Here is a 22,430-nt window from a genome sequence, read left to right on the forward strand (position 1 = left end):
TTAGTTAAGGGTTTAAGAAAAGGAAATTGCTCATAAATCTTATCAAAAAGTAGTTAAATGAAAGGGAGGTGCACTAGAGAGACATCTGATGCAAACTAACATCTTTGGTGCTATTATTATTTATTAGTTGGAATACAGCCAGCATATATCTTTAAAATTCAGAGATGCAAATTAACCATGATAAAAGCACAACAAGCTACTAATGCCTTAAAAAGGGAGAGCTTGGGATGTCTAAAGGCAGAGCTTAAATGAAAAGCACTAGTATGAGTTTATTCTTTGTTCATTTGGAAGGTTTGTTCTGCCCACTTCTATGCTGATTTTATTGCTCTGGAGACTACAGTAAAAAGTACTTCAGTGGCCTGAGCTCAGTGTACCTTTCGAATATATCTTGGGTTCCTGACTGCTACAAAACCAATAAGCTTCTTGAACTACTGCAGCAGTATTATTATGAGTAATTTCTGCTTGGAGCAAAGGTATTTCTATTTTGTAACTTCACATGCTTTGTAAGTAAAAAAGTTAATGATCAGGGACTACTTGAAGCAGCATACATATTGACCACAAAAAAGGGTGAGTGTGTCCAGGTTTCTAGCTGATGTGTTTTTGGGATGTAGAAAACTGATCTTTATTTATTTAAATGTTATTATTTGGCTGTTAATATTCAAGTAAAGCAATTAAGTAATTATTCTGTTGAGTAATTACATAGCTAAATTGGTATTGAAGCACCCTATTGCATGAGAAGATAAAAAAGCCAAGTTAATTGCATAGAATCATCAAGAGTTGAACTAATATAAGAGCATATATGTCACTGACTCTTCCTCCAGCTGATGGTTTTAGCCTTTTTGTAAGTTGCATCCCTACTGCAGCACTTGACTTCTACTGCCTTTAAGAAACTGAAGGTAATTTAGAGTTTGTATCTGATCTTTCATTCTCTGTATAACCAGTAAATAAATGCTATTTAATTGGTTCCCAAGAGTCACCTTCTTGTGTACCAGTAGCCTAAATCTGGTAAATCAGTGAAATTACTCTTTTCATTATGGCAAGAAAACCATGCCATTGTGAGAGGTGCCAGGATTAATATTCCACCCATGCATGGCTGACCAGGTCCTATTAATTCAGGTATTTTCTGTTATGTGCCTCACATGCAACATATCCTCACAGTATTTTGTAATTATTCTGGCACTGAAGGTAATGTGGCTATTAAAACCTCTTGCTTTAATGGTGTTTTTTTGTTCTGTTATGCAGATAAGGAGTAGAAATCAAGCTGGGTCACTGTGAATGGATATTGGTTTGGCTGTTTAGGAGATCTATGCTCAGTTTCTTATTTTTGGCTGAAACTTATAGTCTGTGGGCAGTGACTGCATTTTAAGCTGGACCTGTTTATGTCATGTAGTAGGGCCATGAGCCCTCAAGCCACAAATGTAACAGAAAAATCTTCTTTATTCTAGGTCAAAGGTCACATTAATTTATATTCATACATAGTCTGAAGGCAGAATTCTGCTTTCACATGAAAATCAGTATTCAGATAAGATTCTCTGGATAATAGAAGTGCTGATAGGTTTCCTTTGCTGATTAACCCTTTGAATGAATATATCTCACAGGCACTGCACTTCACCCTGTGCTACTCCTAGAAATTTTTATTAGCATCAGATCAAGAGACATAATATTTTTAGCTTTCTTAAAAAAACCCAATAACTCTCTCCCCACAAAACACCTCAAGAGATCAAGATTTACTTATGATTTTAAAATTACAGTAGATGTTTTAAAATGACTATTCCCCAAAAGTCTTGAAAAACACCATTTACCACATTTACCAAATAGATTCAGATAGGAAATATATTTTCTCTTCTGATTGGAAGAGGAAAAGCCTTTAAATAAACTAATTACTACACATTAAAACAAGAACATATGTTTAGTGCACTTTCCTGAAATGAGGGGAAGGTGGTTTTGAAAACTCTTAGTGTTGGTGCCCATCTTTGTCTCTATTTTGCCAACTGGGTAAATACCTTCACTCTTCACTTCAAAATGGCTGTGCTCCTTCTGATCTCCCTGCTCTCTTATTCCTTTTCTTTTATTACAAGTGTTTTGCTTAAAACATGCTATATGAACAATTCTTTTTTTTTTCTGGTTTTATTTCAGATGCAAAAAGCCTGCATGCTAATATATTTTTCATTTTTGATTGTAGTTCAATCTGATCAAACTGTTTTTAACACTGTGGTTCAACAGTCAGTCACTGAAAAATCAATTGTTCACACCATTCTATTCAGAAGCTCACTCCTAAATGCTGAGGCATGCTCTGTTAGATGTCAGAGATAGATGTAGCCCCAATAGCCCATATGCTGTGTGATAATGGAAAAGACAACTATACTGGGATTCTTTAATTTCTTTTATGAAACCTGATTTAACTTATGACTCAAAATCATTTTGTCACCTTGTTTTTTTCTGACACCTGAAATACTTAAGCTTGATATCACTGAATACTAGTCAAGACTGAGTTTGTTTATGCACAGATAATGATGATTTTTCTACACTTTGCAAAGCAATAATAATGAAAAACAGTTGCAATACTAATGTGATCCATTCAAAACGAACAACACAGCTATGTCAATCTCAAATTATTGTCTTCTATCTCCCTTTTAATGTCACAAAAATAGGATGAGAATGAAATGTTATATGAACAATATTATCCAATGATAGCTCTTTTTTTGAAGTTGAGGTAAAGGGTAAAAAACTTGCTTCTATTAAATTTAAGTAAAGAATTCACCTTTTTATTACAGTAATTGAATAGCATCCAGAATTAATATTCTGAGAAAAACTAGACCTAGAATAATTATTTTTATGATGAGGGAATGCCATGCACTAGACATTTTCAAAGGCTCAGATAAACTTGCAGTATATTCTTCAAGTCCCTGGCTGTATTAGAGAGAAAGGGGATCCATCTCTTATGTGACCCTGAGTTTATGTCCTTGTAAGAATAGTAAGAAAGACCAAAGCTCTACAACTCTTCCAATAACACCAGTATATTCAAAATGTCAGCCAACTAGAGTAGAGGCTTGCATGGATGCCTGGAGGTTTGCAAGATGAACACAAGTGATGTGTAGTAAACTTGTTATTCCCATATGTCTGTCTTGGTACCCTGTGAGAGACTTTGAAGGGAAATGGTGATGGAATAATTTGCTTGAACTGATCTTAACTCAGTCAGCAGAACATAACAATTTTTTTATAAATAAGAAACAGATCAAAAAACTGAAAGTTTTTTTATCATTACTGTCAATCCCAGTTTTTTAACAAGATAATGATTTACGGCTCTTCACTGAATTCAATAAAGAAATGTAGGATGTAAAATTTTATATTGAAAACAAGTTAGAAATTTAATGAAAAATAGCTACATCCTACTCTGAGTAAAAAATTGTCTTGTACTTGAAACTAAATTATGAGATTGTGTTTAGCAGACTGACATAGGAAAGCAGTCTGTTGGGGTAAAGCCAACAATTACCATAAGGCTATAATCAGCCCACTTGGCAGTGTCCACTGCAACTATAAACTGCTTTCAAAAAGTCCAGGTACCTGTGGTGCTGAGTCTTTTGAATGCCAGAGTTACATTTGCCTTAGGTGATAAGATGGTGCAAGAGGAATGATCCAAATTATTTTTAAAAGAAAAAAACAAACAAGCATAGACTCCAACTTGGACTCAGCTGTTTTAGAGCAGAAAAAAATATATGTTTGTAAGTTGAATTTATAACCTGGACATCTGCTTCTTTGAGTCTTACCTCATGTAACTAAAACCCCAAACAATTCTTTATTTTTTAATAATGCAAATATTTGCAAGTTAACCATCTTAGAGATTTTGTATTACAGCTAAAATGCCACCCATATTTCAAAGTATCAGGTGAGGAATGTGGAGTCACAAACATCACAGCTATTTTTCAGCTTACAGTGTAGTCTCATTGTTTTAGCCTTTAACTACAAGAGCTGCAGTAATAACTGGCCTGTTTTTTTGTTTTTTTTTTCTCACAGGTCACAAAAAGTAAGATAAGTGGTTTGTCTCTTTCAATATTTTGTCTCGGCTAGAAAGGCTACAATTTTTTCTTTCGCAATTTTTCTTCATTGTATCTTCCCCTTTGATTCAGTTTATGACGTGTGTAGTGTTGTAGTTCTTATTTTTCCTCTTTTTTCATTTCTATTTGAAGAGCACACAGCTGAGAAACAGTCTGTGACAGACAGTAGGGCACTTCTATGTGCCATGAATGAAAAAGCTTAGGATCCTCTGCTCAGGATCCAGTAATATTAAATGCAGGCAGACTTCTGGCTCCCAGGAGCACATTTCTGCATACCATAAATCCTGTGGGCCAAGCAGGAGTGCAAGGTGTAAACTTTCTGGTCTGATTTTCCCTACCCAGGATGGATGCAAAACCTGTTTCACATGCCCTTCCATCAGGGTTTTATGGAGAATGCAACTGAATGGAACTGAGTTTGTGTTTTGCACAGATTTGACATTAAAATTTATTTACTTCTGAATTGGGTTTCTAACAAAATAGTGTTTGCGGAAAAGTTTAATGACATTTCATAACTGCTTTTGATACTTCAAAAATAATTATCATTACAATTTAAAATTAAATAATCAGTTGTCCTGGTTTTATTCATTGCTAAATACCATTATTCTTACTACTCTTGTGAGTAATTCTAGTTAATGTAGTAAAATAATAGATTTAAATGAAATATTGCATTTAACTTTAAGAAGCTCTTTAGAAAAACTACGTTCTGCCATAGCATATTTCTTTTCCAGCAGGCTTTCTGATTAAGAGACAAGAGATTTTCTATTAAGAAAACAGCTTATCAGGAAATCCAGCAGCTATAACTCTTAACTTCATGATATATGGAGTGTTTGTTAAAGCCTCATCTCTCAGAGTGCTGCAAACGGCATCTCCATTTTTCACTCAGAATTATGTTTATACAAACAGCTATGGAGACAAGTGTGAAGACTAATTCCTTACAGCATTAAAATCCAAAAGCACAGCAAAAAATGCATTTGTCTTTTTTATTTGAGGTATCCTTTCTTCCCTAAAACAGTCTTGAGATTTCTAGAAGAGTAGCATTGACAGTATGGCTCTGGAGTGTGCAGACGCAGGAATAGAGATGTAGACAAAATCCTTTGTGCCTACAGATGGGTGTTTTGGCCCATTCACTGTCTTATTTCTGACACCAGTGCTATAGCAGCAATCCAGGATGACTGAAAGAATCACTTCCCATTCTCCTGTGTTTTTCTATAGTGCTGCTATTGCAGTACTATTTCAACTTTTCTGTGTGAAGGAATAGCTTTTAGCCCTGTGAGATATTTAAGAGTTCAGAAGGAACTACTACAGATTAATAAGGTCCTATCTTTCTTCCTTTTACAGACCTGGACTAAGTTCTGTGAATTCTTTTGTTCAAAGGTTTATTATAAGGCCAGATCATCTATGTTGAGGGCTGTGAACTTTCCCATGAAAAATAAGAAACTTCTCAGTTAATTTGAGATTGTATCTTTCTGCCATACTTTGAATGTAGGAGAGAGTGGGTTTGATTTCTTATCAGTTTTCAATTGCTATGCTTTCTTAATACTGTGCAGCATTCAGCCTAATTGGTCAAAAGTCAATATAGATTCAACTATAAACCATAAAAGAAAAATAAGATTGGTGGAAATCACAGTTTAAGATATCTGGAGCACCTCAGGCTATTAAGATCTAGTCCGTTAAGACGTTCAGCTCTGCCCTGATAGTATTATGTTGTGCTATTCCTCAGCGTGAGTAGAAGCAGAATTGAACCCAAATGATCTACTGCTTAAGAGTGTAATCATCCTTTGTTAATGGGAAGTCTTGGCCAAGATGTTTATGTAAGATCATTATATAAGGTTATTAAACTGCATCCCACATGGCACTGTGAAGGTAGATCATCTTTACTGAAATATGAGTGCTAAACTAAAGTAAGTCATAGAGGGATGTGTTCTGTAGAGCAAATACTTAAAAGGATTTAGCAAATCTGCAATGTTTCACTCTCTTCCCTTTCCTGTATATATAATATTTTAAAATGGAATAGACATAAAATCTGGTAACCTTTTCTCTTCATAAGGGACATTCAGATTAAGTCTCTTTGTAAAGCCAAGAGTTATATTTTCCTTCTGTATTTTCCATCAAAGTTGAAATTAGTGAATGTTTGGCAGACAAATTGTCAAATTTGTCCAAACTACATTTTCCTTTTGGACCCCATGAAAAATCTGAAAGCAAAGCCTTGTAGAATTAAAAATCCACATGTCAATGCTTCTTCCATCATAGACTGGTATTTGCAAAGTGATATTTGATGTAATTTTTATATTGATTTTTTTGTCTTTTAGAAAATGTTCAGAAGAGTATTGGTAATGGAAAAGCTAACCTGCTGGAAAACCCTTGATAAAAGGGATGCTCTCCTAAAATATGCAGAAAGACCATCTGAAATGTTTTGCAAAAATTTAAGATCTGTGTTTTGGTCTTAAAGCTGAGTTCAGTGCACTGAGTTCAGTGTTGAGGGAACCTCCTGTGTTACAGCTTGTTTTCCTTGCCTCTGGTGTCCTGTCATTGGGCACCACTGAAAACACCCTGGCTCCATCTTCTCTGTTCACTCACTTCAGGTGTTTCTATATATTGATAAGAACCTTCTGAACCTTCTCTTCTCCAGGTGGAACTATGTCAGGTGTCTCAGCCTTTCATTACAGGAGAGGAGCTCCAGTCTTTTAATCATTTTAGAGGCCCTTTGCTGGAATCTCCAGTATACCCAGGGCTCTTGCATTGGAGAGCCCAGAACTGGATAGAGTGCTCCAGGCATGGCCAGTAGTGCCACAACCAACACATTTAAAAAGAGACTGAAATTGAGGAATATTCTGGGGGGCTACTTAAAAATTGCAATTATATTTCCATTTCAGGATGACTTCAGAATGAGGGAAACAACTGTTCTCAAGGTCAGTGCAGGTTAAATGTTATGTGAAAGAAGACTGGCCCCTTTAATGGACAGCCTTGCTGAATGTGTTGTTTTCTTCCTCTGCTCTTGTGTGACTTATTTAATCTTCCTACCTGCAGATATTGCAGCTCAGCAGGAGCTCAAAGGCAGATGGAAACTACTAATGTGCACTGTACTTGAAATTCTGAAATAAAGGACAGTATCTCCCTTAGACTAACACAGAGCAAAATTTGTAACTGCAAGAGGGGAAATAACTAGTGATTCAAAGCAATATTACTTTCCTAAATTAATTTTTTAGTTACAATATTTCTCTTCTTCTGAAAATCTGCAAGAAAATATACTTTCTGCCACATTTTAACTTAAAGAGATTATATTACTTTTATATAATTTTGCTAAACTGCTAGTCCTTTCTAGGATATTTTTTTGAGATTTTTGTTCTCATATGTGGAATGTAATTTTTGTACAGGAAGAAACCTAAGGCTTGCTGAAGTTTGCTTACCAATGATTTCTAGTGGAGTTACTCCAGCATTCTTACATTTGTTTAGAGATGGTTTCTGCTTTAGGCAATATTCAACTTAAGGATGTATTTCTCTTGTCAGATCACCCAACAGATTGCTAGTCTGGCTGTCTGCTTCATTCCTTCTTTCAGAATAATATTACCATTCATATTCCATCTGTATGATGGATACATTTAATTACTAGACAAACTGCAGCATCCGTACTCCTGGCTATTTTGCAAGCAATTCCTTCGTATATTTGAGACAATTAAAAGTGACAGTTTTGTACTGTTCAAAGAAATGGAAATTGTATCCCTTCAAAGGGTAGATAGATGAATAAAAGCCCTCCAAATCACTAGGAAGCAAACCTAATGGTCTCAACTAATTCTGATAAATGAGCCTAGTCTCAGTTTCTGTAGTGGCTTTTTCTTTATTATTCCTAGTTTTCAGATATTAAAGTAGGAACAACAGTAAAGAATTGATCTTGAATAATATAGACTCCATAGATCTAATATAGACTCTAATATAGACTCCATAGATTTAGATGTAGTTTCCAATTGGGAAGGGATGCCTGGAAACATTCATACTAAATTCCCATTTTTGTTATCATAAGGTGTTGCAAAGTAATCCAGTGAAAGAGAGCTTTAGGAAATTTCAAAGGATAATTAATATAATGTTTATGAACACCATATTTTGTGAAATTAGCCAGGATTAAACTAGTTTACACTTATCCACATCACAGTCAAGTAAGATGGGGGATTTACTTTACATTCCTCCAGATAACAAACAGGACTGAGACCCTTTGTGCCAGTCTGTGTATGTTACAAACATCTGTTTTGTTCGTGCTGGTTTCCAAATTTTGTTAGACATGGCCTTCAGCTGGGAAGCACTTTCAGCATAGATGTCAACAAGAACTGAAATTACCCATTCCTTCAACCAGGTATTTCAGAAGAACCCTCTGGTTCTGCCATCCAGACAAATACATGTGCTATGGAATTATTAAGGGTGACTAGACAAGACTCATATTTCCTTTGCCTTTCTGACTCACATAATGAATGTCTGACCCACTTTTCTAGTGAGAGGATCTCCATCTAATACGTGCTTCCTACTAGGGGTTCAGACTCATTTCCATGAAATATTCTCATTTTTTCTCTTTAAAGCACTAGACATTTATTCCTGTTTTAACTGGCATTTTAAACCGATTTGGATTTATGCACAGTTAAAAAATAAACCTATGCAAGATGGAAATTCTGCTGCTGACAGATTTTAGTAGCCTAAATTTTTTTCCCTTTTGGTTTGGAGCTACAGGCTGCATTTATTCTTGCAGATAAAATGTTCTGGGAGAGTCCTGAGGTTGACTGGCACCACATAGTCCCAGCCCACTAAAGCCCATATCCAAAACAGGGTTTCTGCCACAGGTCATTGGCTGAGACTGCAGTTTGGCACTGGCCAAATCTCTGCCAGGGAGTTTAACACTTGCTAACAATTTACTGTACAGGCTGACTGTAACCCATTAGACCCTGACCTTGCTTAGTTTACTTAGTGGTATAGACACTGTTAGTGTGTTTAATTTTGATAAGGGTGTTTTGTTATTATTTTTGCATATTCAATATTAAAGTTTTTATTATTCCACAGTGAATAAAGTTCAGAGGGTCTGCAAGAGGACTTTGGCACCTTTAAAATGTCACCATCTATCAACATGCTTTACTTCAGCTGATATTTTGATCTCAGACCCATTGTGACCTTTAACGTACTTCACTGTTTATGTGGTTTTCCATGGACTTCTGAGTTAATTAATCTTTGTGTAAATATCTAATTACAAATTTGTCATAAGAAAACCAAAGGCAGCCCAAACCCTGTCAGGGGAAATTTCAAAGGCTCCAAACTCCTAGTATCTGTAATTCACAGCATAAGCTGGACTCAGGCACCCTCAGCACTCCTTAAGTTTTTTTATTTTCTCCACAGCAACAGTCAAGCTGTGCTCTGGTGGCAGAAAATCTGTCATGACATTACGAATCTTCCTCCAGCCAGTGTTCCACAGACACCAAGCTGAACAGCATTTTGGCACAGGCAGGTGGGAAATGGGTATGAGGGGTGAAGGAGAGCCAAGATGCTGATGCTCTGAAGCAATCCATCTCTTAAACAGCCTGAGAGGAGGCATCAAGCTGCTTTACACCAGTGGAAGTGAGTCTGCCACTGCTTTCGCTCCCTCCAGTCTCCTCAAGAGCAGTTGTCCCTGAATACACTCCTGTGTGCTGTGCTAGGACAGAATCAAGATCATTTTCTAAAGTTAACTAGATTTAGTCTGGTCTCTCCTTCTAAGGAGCTACTGTTGGTATCTTTTGCACCACAGAATTAGAATGAGCCTTGTGTAATCCCAAATCCCCTCTGAGAATGTATTTATTCTTCAATTTAGAAGAACTGGAGTTCTGATTTTTTTCACTGTAATTTTCTTTACAGAAATAGGACTATTTTCTGCAGTTAGACTGATCGGGGTTTGTATCTTAGGAGTACTACACACAAAGGAATCTGCACTTTATTTGTAAATCTTCAGAAACATTTATTTAAAATTTGCTAGTCTATTATGTTTACAGTCTACTCATTTTCTAACCTGCTTGTGCTATCACAGACGGGAAAAAATATCAGTAAACACATGAGTCTCCATCTGTTTCTCAAAATGAAATGAACTTTCGAAGTTTAAATTATTAAGAATAAAATCCTGACACTAAGAAAGCTTGGCACAGAAACCCCAGGGCTGATTTTGATGTTAATGAGGATTCTACACTGGCTTGTGATGAAAGTTAACAGACCAGCTGCAGAAGAAGCTGTCGCTCCACTCTTCACATTAGCCTTCTATTTTTATTATTTTATTATGGGGAGAAACAAGTTTTCCTCATACCTTTGAAAATAGAAACATTTATCAGTTTGCATGGACTTAGTTTATAGTGTTAAAAGTTTTTTCCAACCAGGGTTCTGGATTGGAAACTAATTCAGAATTATTTATATATGCTGAATGTCTGTGTAGTGTCTTGTGTATCTTTGTGATTCCACCATGATTTCATGGTAGACTGGCAGCATTTTAGTGATTACCCCTTTGCACCACTTGCCAAAATAAATGCAGTGTGTAGCTTACAGCTTTCTCCCAGAGAAGGTCATGATTTTAATTTACTTTACATGTCCCAGAAAGCAATGGCCTGCATCAAATCTACTTCCTGGCAAATTTCCTATGGAAACCCCTTTCTGCTGTGGGAGTTGGTTGATCACTGTCCTTTCCCCTACTCCAATGCTGTACAAGGGCTTGTGTCCAACAAGAATTTGGAGGTATGTGGCAAGAGGCTGAGAAGAAGAAAGAAGACAAAAGGTGGTGCATTACCTTGGGTTAAGGGTTTTCTTAGCTGCTTTTTGATGAGGGGAGGTGAGATATATTTGATTGATTCAGAAGGGGGCTCTATAGTGACCTAGGCAGGTTCTCATGACATTGAATAGGGTAACTTTAAGCTTCCTTTAGTTGTTTCTACATTAAATTTTTGTTTTCTGTAAACGTCATTTCTAAAGTCCTTTTGGTTTGCCAATAACATCTTATTTTTCTGCATTCACATCTTACTCTATAGAAGCAGATGCAGGAAAAATTACAGACTAGTAGTTAGGAGCAGTTAGCATATCTGTGAGCCCACCTACCTTTATACCTTGTGGCAAAAAAATGTGCCCTCCTCTTTTGAAAAGGCAGCATTTCACATCTGCTTCACAGGGAGGTGCAAGAAGTGGTCAAACCTGCCTTTACTTGCCAGCTCTGGAACTTTGAGATAAGCTGTATATTGAATCCCATATGAGGTAAATTTGTGGTCTGGCTCAAGGAGAGAGCAGGCTTCCAGGAATTATTAGGCTAACACTGACAATCTGGACCAGTGTCACAGAAGGGTACAAGCCCAGAGGTTGGCAAGTCAGGCTGTGCTGCCCTAGGAGAGTTGTGTAAACAAGCATGCACAGAGCCACCTGTCTCCAGCCTGCCCTGAGGACATAAACTTCCACAAATTTCCAACAAAATCACTTCCCCTGTCTTAATTGTAAAGGAGAAAGAGCTTATTAAATTTCATACTTATTAGGAAGACATGCTTCCCTGCTCTGATTTTTTTTTCAGTTTAGAGATCATTCTTTTCTTTTGCTTTAGAGGGAAAAGAAATGCTTTTCTTGGGTAGTATTTAATAAGCACTGTTAACTTACAGAAGTATGAAAAAAGAAACAACTTGACAAGCTATTTTTAGTGTGTATTCTGATTATTTTTACAAATGCTGAGAATTTAATTATTTTATTTTAAGTATCTCAGAGAACTTTGAGAGGCCCATTTCTGAGGACTAGATATTTAAATCCTCGGTCCACAGTCCCCCCATGGTACATTCCATCAACCACAGGAATGTCTGCCAGCTTTCTCTAATGGGCTCAGCACTGAGGATATGTGGATTTAAAAGACAAGGTGATTTAGGACTGATTTTCATGAATATCAGGTTCAGTAGCTTGAGTGACAAGACAGATAATGGATTTTATCCAGCTTTAAATACTATCCATCAAAGAACTGCTGCTACTTTCCTAAGAAAGCACCAGTACTGCCCATTTCACTCTGATAATAAGATGAAACTGTCCCATAGTTGCACAAAGCACAGGTTCCTAAGCCTTCTCTCCCTCAGAATAAAATTATTCTCCAGGAAAGAGATGGAATGTTTTCATCTTTGACCTCTGCAATATCAAGTAGTAAAAATGTAAGGCTGTTCAGTGATATTGTAAAGTATAAAAAGGCTCAGATTGGAACATATTTTCCCATTAAATATTTTTTAAAATATCACCTTCTATTTCAGTAGAGTACAGTAGCCTGCACTTCTGTATTCTATACTAGAGTATAAAAATTCCTGATGCACTTTTCCATATTTGCTTTTTTACAGATGTGATATTTTGAGAAGGTAAAACACAGAGATTTGAGTTTCAGATGTGCTGTCCTACGTTTTCAGCGAGGAAATGAAGAATTAAAAACAAAATTAAAAGCCAAAATGCATTTTTCAAAATCACTGCATTTGTTTCAAAGATAAAAAATTTATTTTCTTGTCAGAATCTTTAAAAAATCCTGGAGCCTGGGTGATTTTTTTGTACCAGTTCACCTCTGGTCTGCTCCTAGTCTAAAAGTTCTGCTGCAGAAATGCATGGGAAAAAGGATATGGGTTTTGTTTTTGACATACTTATGTACATGTAGCTATAATGTGTTTAATTAATTTTTTTCTTGTATAGACTCACACAAAGCCTTGGCACAATTTTTTGCTAGCAAACTAAGAAAATGCCAGGAAAATGTTATTCTTCTCAAAGTACTAGAGAGGTGGGAAATGCAAAAAAGAAAAAGTGTTTCTTTTTTGTTTTTTGGGGTTTTTTTTGTTTGGTTGGTCTTTTGGTTTTGTTTTTGGTTTTGTTTCATTTAGAGCACACTGTTTATTAGGAGGATACCACCAAACCCCATACAGAACAAATATTAATGCAATTTGAAATAGTTCTTAGAACTGTGTCTGCCATTTCTTAGTCATGGCATAAGTGACAGAAATATTTTCTTGTAGGCCCAAGTAAACTGTGAAACTCTTGCAAGGAAAATGTTCCCTTTAATAAAGAAAAATATTTGTGTAGCAACATCATCAAGAAGAAATTTCAGAATAATTCACAGCAGCCATAGACAAGTTATAGGAACTGAGGAGAGAGATTTCTTGCCAAGAGCAACTCTTGTTTACTGCCAAGATGGCAAATACCCTATCTTCCCTGGGATCTCTTGTGTGTGGGAAACTCTTCCACAAGTCTTCAGCAGTTTTAATGGTTACATTTTTGTGTAAATACCTTTCAGCTCACTCACTTCAACTGAACTACAAGTGAAGCTAAGTCATCACTTATCCTCTGGAAGCCTTTTCATGTCCCCCAGACTGCCATACTGCTAAGGTCTCCTGCAGGATAGATGTCAGACCCCTTCTGAGCCTTCTGTGTACAGTAAAAGAAGACATTGGGAATGACAGTAAAAGATTATTGGGAATCAGCGTCCCCCAGTTTTCAAACTCACTGAGCATCTTATGAAAGAGGGAATAAAAAGATATTACTCCTGCTCTGGGTTAAGAGACAAAGGAGAAAGCAAAATAAAACTGGCAGAAAAGCCAACCTCCCTTTGCTAGTGCCTGAAGAGTTTTTTTGAAGAATGTAATTTACAAGTGTTTGCAAGAAAACAACTAGTTTCATGTCTGCTCAGGAAGCTGGAGTAATGGATTTCTAAATAAGGTTGGGGACGTGAAATAGCAGGATTACTCCTCTAACCTTGTCAAACTGAGCTCAAAACTACAAAGTCACAGCTCTAAGTACTAAATGGGCAGCTCTCTGGAGAAAACATAATTGAGGAAATTGTCCTCAACTGAGGATGACTGTCATGTTAGAAGACTTACTGAAAATTTTGCAAGTCTCAGGTTGCCCAAGTCATTGAAATTATGCCTCGTAAAGAAGCACATTCTTCTGTCCTCTATTGAAATGGAGCTTTGCAGAAGCTTAAGACATGAGGTGATTCAGTCCAAGACCACAGGAACATGACTGGTACTTGTCTGTTAGCTACTTTAATTAGACAGTCTTCCTGAAAGGAGTGCCCAAAGTCTATGTCTTGTCAATGAAGAGAGGAAGGTCTACAGAAGGTCTTCACAGGGATGTATCATCTGCTTCTGCTGTAAGGGGACACGTGTTTCCTGTTGGGAACTTCAGAATCACTTTATTTTTTTCCGCTGAGGAGGAGTGTTTCCTTCACTACTTGTACTCAGAAACAAGTTCAGAGCTTAAACTAGTTGGGCAATGTCATGAGCATACTTATTAAAATTAAATTGCCATTTTAATAGTCCTGTTAATCTCCATTAGTTTTTAATCTGAGCAAACCTTGGTAATAAATCTTGCTTTGTCCCTGTAAACTGAGCAATTTACTGTCCTGATGATTTACAGTGCCAATAGATGTACTGAGTCTGGCTGAGATGGAGTTAATTTTCTTCATAGGGATCCTTATGGTGCTATGCTTTGGATTTTTGACCAAAACAATATTGACAAACACAATAAGGTTATAGCTGCTGCTGAGCAGTCACTGAACAGCATCAAGGATTTCTCTGTCATTGTCTTGTCAGTGGGTTCTCACTGGCTGGGGCTGCTTAAGAAGCTGTGAGGAGACACAGTGGGGACAGCTGACCACAACTGACCAAAGGGATATTCCATACCATATGACATTGGGATCTACAATAAAAGCTGCAGAAGAAAAAGGAAGGATGGAGGTTGAGAGCTGTAGCATGTTTCCCCAAGTCACTGTAACATGTGATGGACCATGGCTTTCCAGGACATGGCTGAACTGATGGGAAGCTGTGAATGAATTTTTTGTTTTTGCTTTACTCGTACACACAGCTTTGCTTTATCAGTCAAACTCTTTATCTCTATGAAAGAGTTTTATTGCTTTCACTTTTCTGATTCTCTTCTCCATCCTGTTGGTGAGGAGTGAGTAAGCATCTGCCTGGGGCTGAGCTACCTACAAGGATTATCCCATAACAGTAGAGAAGTCCTTCAAATAGCTGTTATCTTTAAGAAATATATATTAAAGTAAAACAACAACAACAACAAAAAAAGGGTTTCAATAAGATGTACCAAATAATTTCTCTAATTTTTTGCTCTTAACAAGGGTCTATTAGGCAAGATACTATTTCCCCAAACAAAGGTGTGAATATTTGCCTATGCTGTTGTGCAAACAGAAGACTTAATGCCTATTCTGATTTTAACATGGGGTAGAACAGAACAAAACAAGCACCACATGATTAACAAAAGATATTTTCAGAAATCTAATTATTTATTTGGATATAGGAACTACTGAACTAACTCTTTGAACAGTAAAAAGGGAACATTTTTTAATAAAACGTTCACAGATTCCTCCCATTTCTGTGAATGGTGAAGAAGTTGAGGCAATAAGTGGTTAGTGATGTAAGAGTTATCATCAGTCACACACAAGTGGAAAAAGTTGAAGAAAATTCTAATCTTTATAGAACATTGCCTTCCCCATTAATGAATCCAACAATATTTGCAGACAGGTATCTCTTGAGAAATTAATGTTACTCATATAAAAAGACCTGTGGAACTAGGGAAAGCATGTAATTACATTAGGTCCAGAGAACGTGTTACAATTGTTGATTAGGCTTTTCTATTACAGAGATCTACCCTAGAGAATTAATTAGCTAGAATCCCCTATGCATGAGAGAGAAATAAAGTTAGTTACTTCTTAAAAGTTATTATTTTTGTAATTTTTTAGTGTAGACAACTGAGGCAAGAACAATTACCTGTACTTTTCCCAGACAGTTCTGATTTACAAAACAAATTTGGCATCACAATCAGTTACTTAATTTTAACTGAGATTCTGAAACATTCCATACTTCATTTTTCCAAGTTTTGTCCCATCTTTCCTCTAATGGAATTCCTACTACAGAATCTTAGAAGTTAAAGCTGGAAAATACTTATTACATCACCTTTTCTGTCTTTTTGATTTTAGCAAACATGAGTGATGTAACTATTCCTTTGATCACTTATCAAAGTGACTTAATCTTGAAAACTAGCTAACAGGATTTCTCCATGCTCTTTCTAATCTACTTTGCAAAGAAAAATCCCAACCTGAAGCCCTGAAAAACCCTGAAAGACAGTAAAAAAATTGCTAAAGCAGCTGAAGGTGCATCCTGTGTTTTAAATCAATAATTACTCTAATTTAGGTTTAACATGCATAAGCTGTTTACATATATAATGGTATTGCCTTCTAAGGACTGGAAGCACTCCAAGGGTCACAGGAGCTTCAAAATAAGAGTATCATTGTCAAATTTAAGATTTCTTGAGTTGCAGCATCCTTAAAAAATGAAATCACTTGTTTTAGAAATTAGATAGATATTGTATTGAATACTATTAATATTATATGAATAGTATTGATATTACATGAATATTATGGATATTCTAGTATGCAAGTCAAAAGCCAGCCTTAGCAGTACATGCACAATTATGGGTTTTATTTTCATTCAGGAAAGAGATGTTGTATTCAGGGTGGATAATTCCATGAAAACATCATCTCTAGGGCTGCTTAAAAATAAGCAGAGTGCTAGGAATTAGTAACAAAACTCAAGAGCAAACACAAAACATGGTGCACCCATGTCTCAACCACAAAAGCAGATCGAGTCACGCATCTCAGACAGGAAATAGTAGAATAAGAAAGGTACATAGAGAGACACAAGGTAGGTGAGTAAATAGGACAGATAAGATCTGGGTCAGTTTCTGTATCACAGACATTAGAATAGAGAAGACTGTGGAAGACAAAACAGGTGAAGGGAGATACGAGAGAGCTCTGTAAAATCTTGACCATCCTGGGAATGATTAGTCACTGTTCTTCACATAAGAACAAGGAAGCATCAAATGAAATTAATTTCTAGTAGGTTAACACAAATAAAAGGGAGTACACATGCCCATTGTAGAATCTATTGCTAGAGGAAGCCCTGGGTGCCAAAATTTTAGGTGAGTTTAGGAAGTCACTTTAGAAAATGGTTTGACAAATTAAGGAAAGCAAATTCCACCAAAGTCTATAAACCACACAAAAAGGAACTCCGGGCCAGGAAATCCCTAAGTTTCAGATTAACAGTTGTTGTGAGATGTTTTTCTGTGGGTAGTTTGAGGAGGTTCATATCTACTTGTTTTATCATTATTTTGTGGCGTCTGATAAAGTTCACTTCCTGAAATAGGATACTGAGGTAAATGAATCTCTGGCCTCTAACAGTATAGCTGATATTGTGCACTTGTCCCAGAGCAGAAAGGAAAGTGACAAAACACCCTCTCTTTACTCCCTGTTTAATAGACTTCCACCTATTTCTCAATTTGGATTGAACATACTGCAAAGTAACTTGGTAAAATATGAGCTCTGGCTCCTCCTTGCTCCAAATACACTCTGTAACAGTAAGTAACAGATAAGGCAGGTCGACCCTGCCACAGACTCCAGGTTGTGGCAGGATCTTTGAAAAAAACTTGTCCCTAGTGTATATATACTGGTATGTATTTTTAAATATACTGAAGAAAATAGCTTCAGGTTTTAGACTGGGGCCAGATGGGTGATTGAAGTGAACATAGCACAGAATACACAGAGGAATGGTGACTGCAAACAAACTGAACTGTCTGGTTAATATGATGCACAGTCTCTGAAGAGTACTGCATGCCATTTACCTTATATTTCAATACTGTGTTCATAAAAATAGGAAACAAAGATCTGATGTATCTCAAGACACTGACAATTTAAAGCTATTTCTGAAACTGACCTTAAATCTTTGACTTTCTCCACTTTGTTGAGGAAGGGACAAGGAGCTTCTAAAATTATGCCACTCCATTTAAAAGTGGAATTTAAGGCTCATGTTTTCAGATTCACTGAATTTATATTAGTAATATAATAGGACACTACATATTCACATTTGTGACCATCTCCCTTTTATTCTCCTGAATGCAGAGAACTGCACTATCCAAAGGACAAGCAGAAAAAAAGTGTTTTGAATGCAAGCTAAAAAATATTAATTATTGAATCTCTCGCTCACAAATAAAAGTTTCTCTTGAAAGTACCTCATTTAGTTATGGCTTAAGTAGGATAAATATAGCTTGGATTTACTATTCTTTCCTCTTGCCCATCATAAGATGTTCAACCAAATCAGGGAATATTTAAATCAACTTTTTAAGTGAAAAGTTAAATTGTGTCTCCTCTCCCAGAAGTTTACATGTTCCCAGTGCTTTCCATTCTCATTGTTTACCTGTGTTGGATATGGAAACAAATATACTACAGGACATACCATGAACAGCTGCAGCAACAGCACCAACAAAAGCAACATGTGTTGTTGGGCCTTTGGTTTCCAGGTGCTTGAGACACAGCTGATGTTCCTTCATTTTGTGACTGCTGCCTCTTTCTCATTTCAGCTACTTCAGTGCCCAAGTGGCTATAAGAACACAGACATAAGAGATGTATAGAATTACTATAGACCATCATAAATTACATTCACATTTCTACAGCAAAGCCTGATGAAACTGGTTCTCACAGCACACGGCAACAAAAGCACATGACCATCAACTGAGCCAGCCAAGAAAGAGTTTCACTGTGTTAAAAGCAGTTTCCAGAAGAGCACCTCTCAGTGACACGCTTACACTCCTGTGCTGCTCAATCACACCCGTTCTTGCTGCTTTGGCTGGACTCAAAGAGCTGTTTATTATCAGTGATTTTAGCAGCAAGCCATACAGCTTTTGTAGCACTTGGGAGAGACTGCCTTGTTTCTTACCATAAGACTATTACAGCAGTTTCCATTTCACTAAATATACCACTAAAAATACAGCAGAATGGTTATCCACCTTCAAATGAGTTGGCAACTCATTTTTTTTTTTTGCTTTTTGACTTCTTTATGCTAAACCAATGAAATTGATATAAGTGATATTATATTACCAATATTATATTGAGGGCAGTTCAATATAATATTGGTAAGGCTATTGGTATTGGTATAATTGGTAAGGGCCAAGATTTTAATATGTCATAACTGAGAGGCTTGCTACTGAAGAGTTATTCTTGGCAAATAAAATGAGTAATAGATATGTATTTATAAAATACTTTTCCACCTTTGAGACAATTTTTTGGTCACAGATCTTCTTTGCTCATTGCCAGTTTTTCCTAGATTTTATTAGGCCAAGATTTTTTTCCTCTCAGTGACTTAAAACACGCTGCTGGAAGTAGTATATCATACATTATCTAGTCTTCAAAAGAAGTTAAACATTTACTGATAAGGTACATTATTTAGGAAGGTTTAGATGTCAAGATCCTTCCAATGACTCGCATCTTTCTACAACAACTTTAAGTTTCCCAGAGTAACAGCAAGTACAAGCATAAATTAGAGTAAAATTTGGTACTTTTGCCTTTGCAAAAGTACTAACAGATTACTATGGGGAGTAGCTAGGTTTAAAACAGAAGTGGGTGGAGATTGCCTGGTGTGAGCAGCATGCACTGTGTTCCACACTCCCAAGGCATCCTGCTACAAATAGGGGTGCTGGGGAAGGGCAAAATCTGACTGATTTGCCACCTGGGTACACCATGCACAAACAAGAGACATGCCACTTCTACATGCACTCAAGCAGCAGCTGTGAGAGTTATCATTTACATGGTCGCTAAAACTCCCAAGGCTTTTATTCTGCAAGTGTCCTTCCAGACAGCTTACACACAACCAAAGACAGCAAGGGTACTAAGCTTCACAACTCAAACCTGTGCTCTAAAATTCAATGTTGGTGGTTATTTTGGCTTCTTGCATAGCTACCTTTTCCATGCATACTGTCACTGAGTAGATCAAGTAATTTCTGTAGTGTTTGGTCAAATCAAACAATGAAGAATTCTTAAACCATCACTGGTAGTTGCACCTGCTTATGCCATTGATATGACTTATGGTTTATAATAAATTAAAATGACATGCAAAAAAACCCTACACCTTTTTTTTTCATGTCAAATACAAACCTCTGGTGTTTAAAAGGGATGCTCTGGTGTAACTGGATAACTGCCCATATTTTTTTCAACAGATCGGAAGGAAGGGAAATTGTTGAAGCATAATATGTAGCTCAGAGAGTAAGTGACAGTATGAAGACTTTTTCTCCAAATTACAATGCAGAACTTCTGCTGGCTGTGCATTATGCAGTTAAATTATTTCATAGATAGCTGTGTCATGCTGTGAATTGGTATTTCTTTCAGCAAGTGCAATGACTGTAGTAAAAGGAATTAAAGCCAGATATTTTCAAATGGAATGTTAATTTCTTTTAAGTAAGACAATGATTCTAGAAATATTTGCACAACAACAAAAAAAAGCCAAACAAAATTTATTAGTTTCAGAAACCAGTAAGTTATTGATATTTAAGGATTTGTTAGGGTGTAATCCCATTCATTCCACCTGTGTACCTGAAGTCAAGCATTTTTTTCACCATTTTAGCTATATATATATATATACACACATATGAAATGTACTATGGCTAGAATATGTGGTACTATAATAAAGGGGACAGGATGAAAGTTATCAATTCAGACATGATGATGACAGTTGGTGACTTTGCTGTAGTTTCACAAAAACTTTACCATATGCTGCTGCTGCTAAAATAAATACCCCTCTCCTTTTTCTCCTGCACAGCTCACAGTCACTCATTCCCTCACCTGAGCTGTCCCCCTTCTCTGTGTTAGAAGCAGAATTTGTACAGGGACCTGGTGAATTTGATAAAAGAATAGTCATGATTGAAATTTAATCTAGAGGGGAAAGAAAAAAACATAGGTTTAACTTGCTTCAAGTAACTTCCTCATTTTCCTTGGGAAGATGTGAGCACTTGGACAGAGCAGGGGAGAAAACTGAACCTCAGGTAGGCAAGGAGAATATGGGGAGCACTTTCTTCCATCACTGTTCACACTGTCAGCAAATGATGGTGAAATAGGTGGGAATTATGCAGCTGCAGAAAGGTAAAATCTGCAACTGCAGTTCCCAACACACAGAATATGGCACTTAGGGACAGTCAGAAGCGGGGTTTTACAGTAGTGGTTTACACCTTTAATCCCAACCAGCAACCTCAACCACTGAAAAGTCTCCAGCATTCATCTTTTGGTATGAACTACCATGGCCCAGCTGTTTCAGAGGTTTGCAAGTTTAGCAGGACACAGAATTGTGAGGAAATATAGGTCTCCTCTGTAGAGCATTTCAGGAGAAATGTCTTTCTCCAAGGTTGCTCAGAGACAGTCTAGCCAGTCTTTAGAACAGAACTGCTTGCTTTGCTATGTTTTAACAGCTCTGGAGTATGGAGGGGCACATAACCCCTCCCCTTTCTGGCCATGCATTATTTGGTGAAGGAAGAGGGCAGTCCTTGATTGCAGGTAAAGTCATATTTATCTATTTATGCTGTATTTGAAAAAAAAAAACAAGAGAAAAAAAAAGGGAACAGATAAAAGAAAGAAAGAAAAGAATCACAGAGTCAGAATCATAGAATGGATTGGCAGGGACTTGAAAGATCATCTGGTTCCAATCTCCCTGCTATGGGCAGGAACACCTTCCACTAGACCAGGTTGCTCAATGCACTATCCAGCATGGCCTTGAACACTGCCAGGGATGAATGGGGACCCACAACTTTTCTTGGCAACCTCTTCCAGTGCCTCACTGCTCTCACAGTAAAGATTTTTTTGGTTTTTTTCCTAAGGAAGGAAGAAAGAAAGAGCGAGCAACATCCCCAAATCCTGTATGTACATCCAAGGAGATTCTGGCTCTAACAGAATAAAGCTCTAACGGCAATGCCAGTGAAGTGCTACAATGGGATATATTTTGTCAACATGGGTATTATATAGTAGGACTATCCTTACCTGCGAAATATAATGGGGAAAAGATCTTACTGGCACAGTGGGAAACAGTTGTATTTAATACATTTCAGATCCTCTCCTTTCCACAGCTGACATTGGTGTTCACTCTGAACCTTGCTGTATCTCATGGTACAAATAAAGTGATTTTGCTTGGCATGACTGCTCAATATTCTGCTCAATAAAAGCATGAGTCTGAAACTCCAAGCAATGGGACAGTGTTCTCAGTGTATTCATGAGGTGTTCACTGGCTTAACCAGCAGCTGAAGTCAAAGTCATCAGCCCTGTTCTTCTCTTTGTGTTACTTGCTCTCACAAAGCTTTAAGCTGAAGTTTATAAGAGATATGAAAAATCCATCCTGTGAAGCAAAACTATTACATTTACTGAGGATGTAGTTGGATGGCTGGAAACTTTAATTTCATGTTTATTTTGGTTGGATATCATGTTTCATGTTTTATTTGCAAATACCAGATGTCATCTACGCAAAACAGTAATTGATTCCATTAGATTATTTAGGATGCAGAAGCAGGAATATC

The 22,430-nt window shown here is 36.8% G+C and overlaps 1 protein-coding gene across 5 annotated transcripts in view; it reads right to left on the bottom strand.

Moving 5' to 3' along the window:
- RGS17 (regulator of G protein signaling 17) overlaps positions 1–22,430 on the bottom strand; it is a 71,145-nt gene that overhangs the window by 11,935 nt on the left and 36,780 nt on the right. For all 5 annotated transcript variants that reach the window (XM_085576608.1, XM_021540570.4, XM_021540572.4 and 2 more), the window contains exon 2: positions 18,338–18,481. In XM_085576608.1, coding sequence (XP_085432734.1) covers positions 18,338–18,456 — 119 coding nt within the window. In that variant the 5' untranslated portion in view covers positions 18,457–18,481. The remainder of the gene's footprint in view (positions 1–18,337; positions 18,482–22,430) is intronic.

The sequence above is a fragment of the Lonchura striata genome, chromosome 3 (assembly GCF_050655825.1).
Source record: "Lonchura striata isolate lonStrDom1 chromosome 3, ASM5065582v1, whole genome shotgun sequence".
Taxonomy (NCBI): Eukaryota; Metazoa; Chordata; class Aves; order Passeriformes; family Estrildidae; genus Lonchura; species Lonchura striata.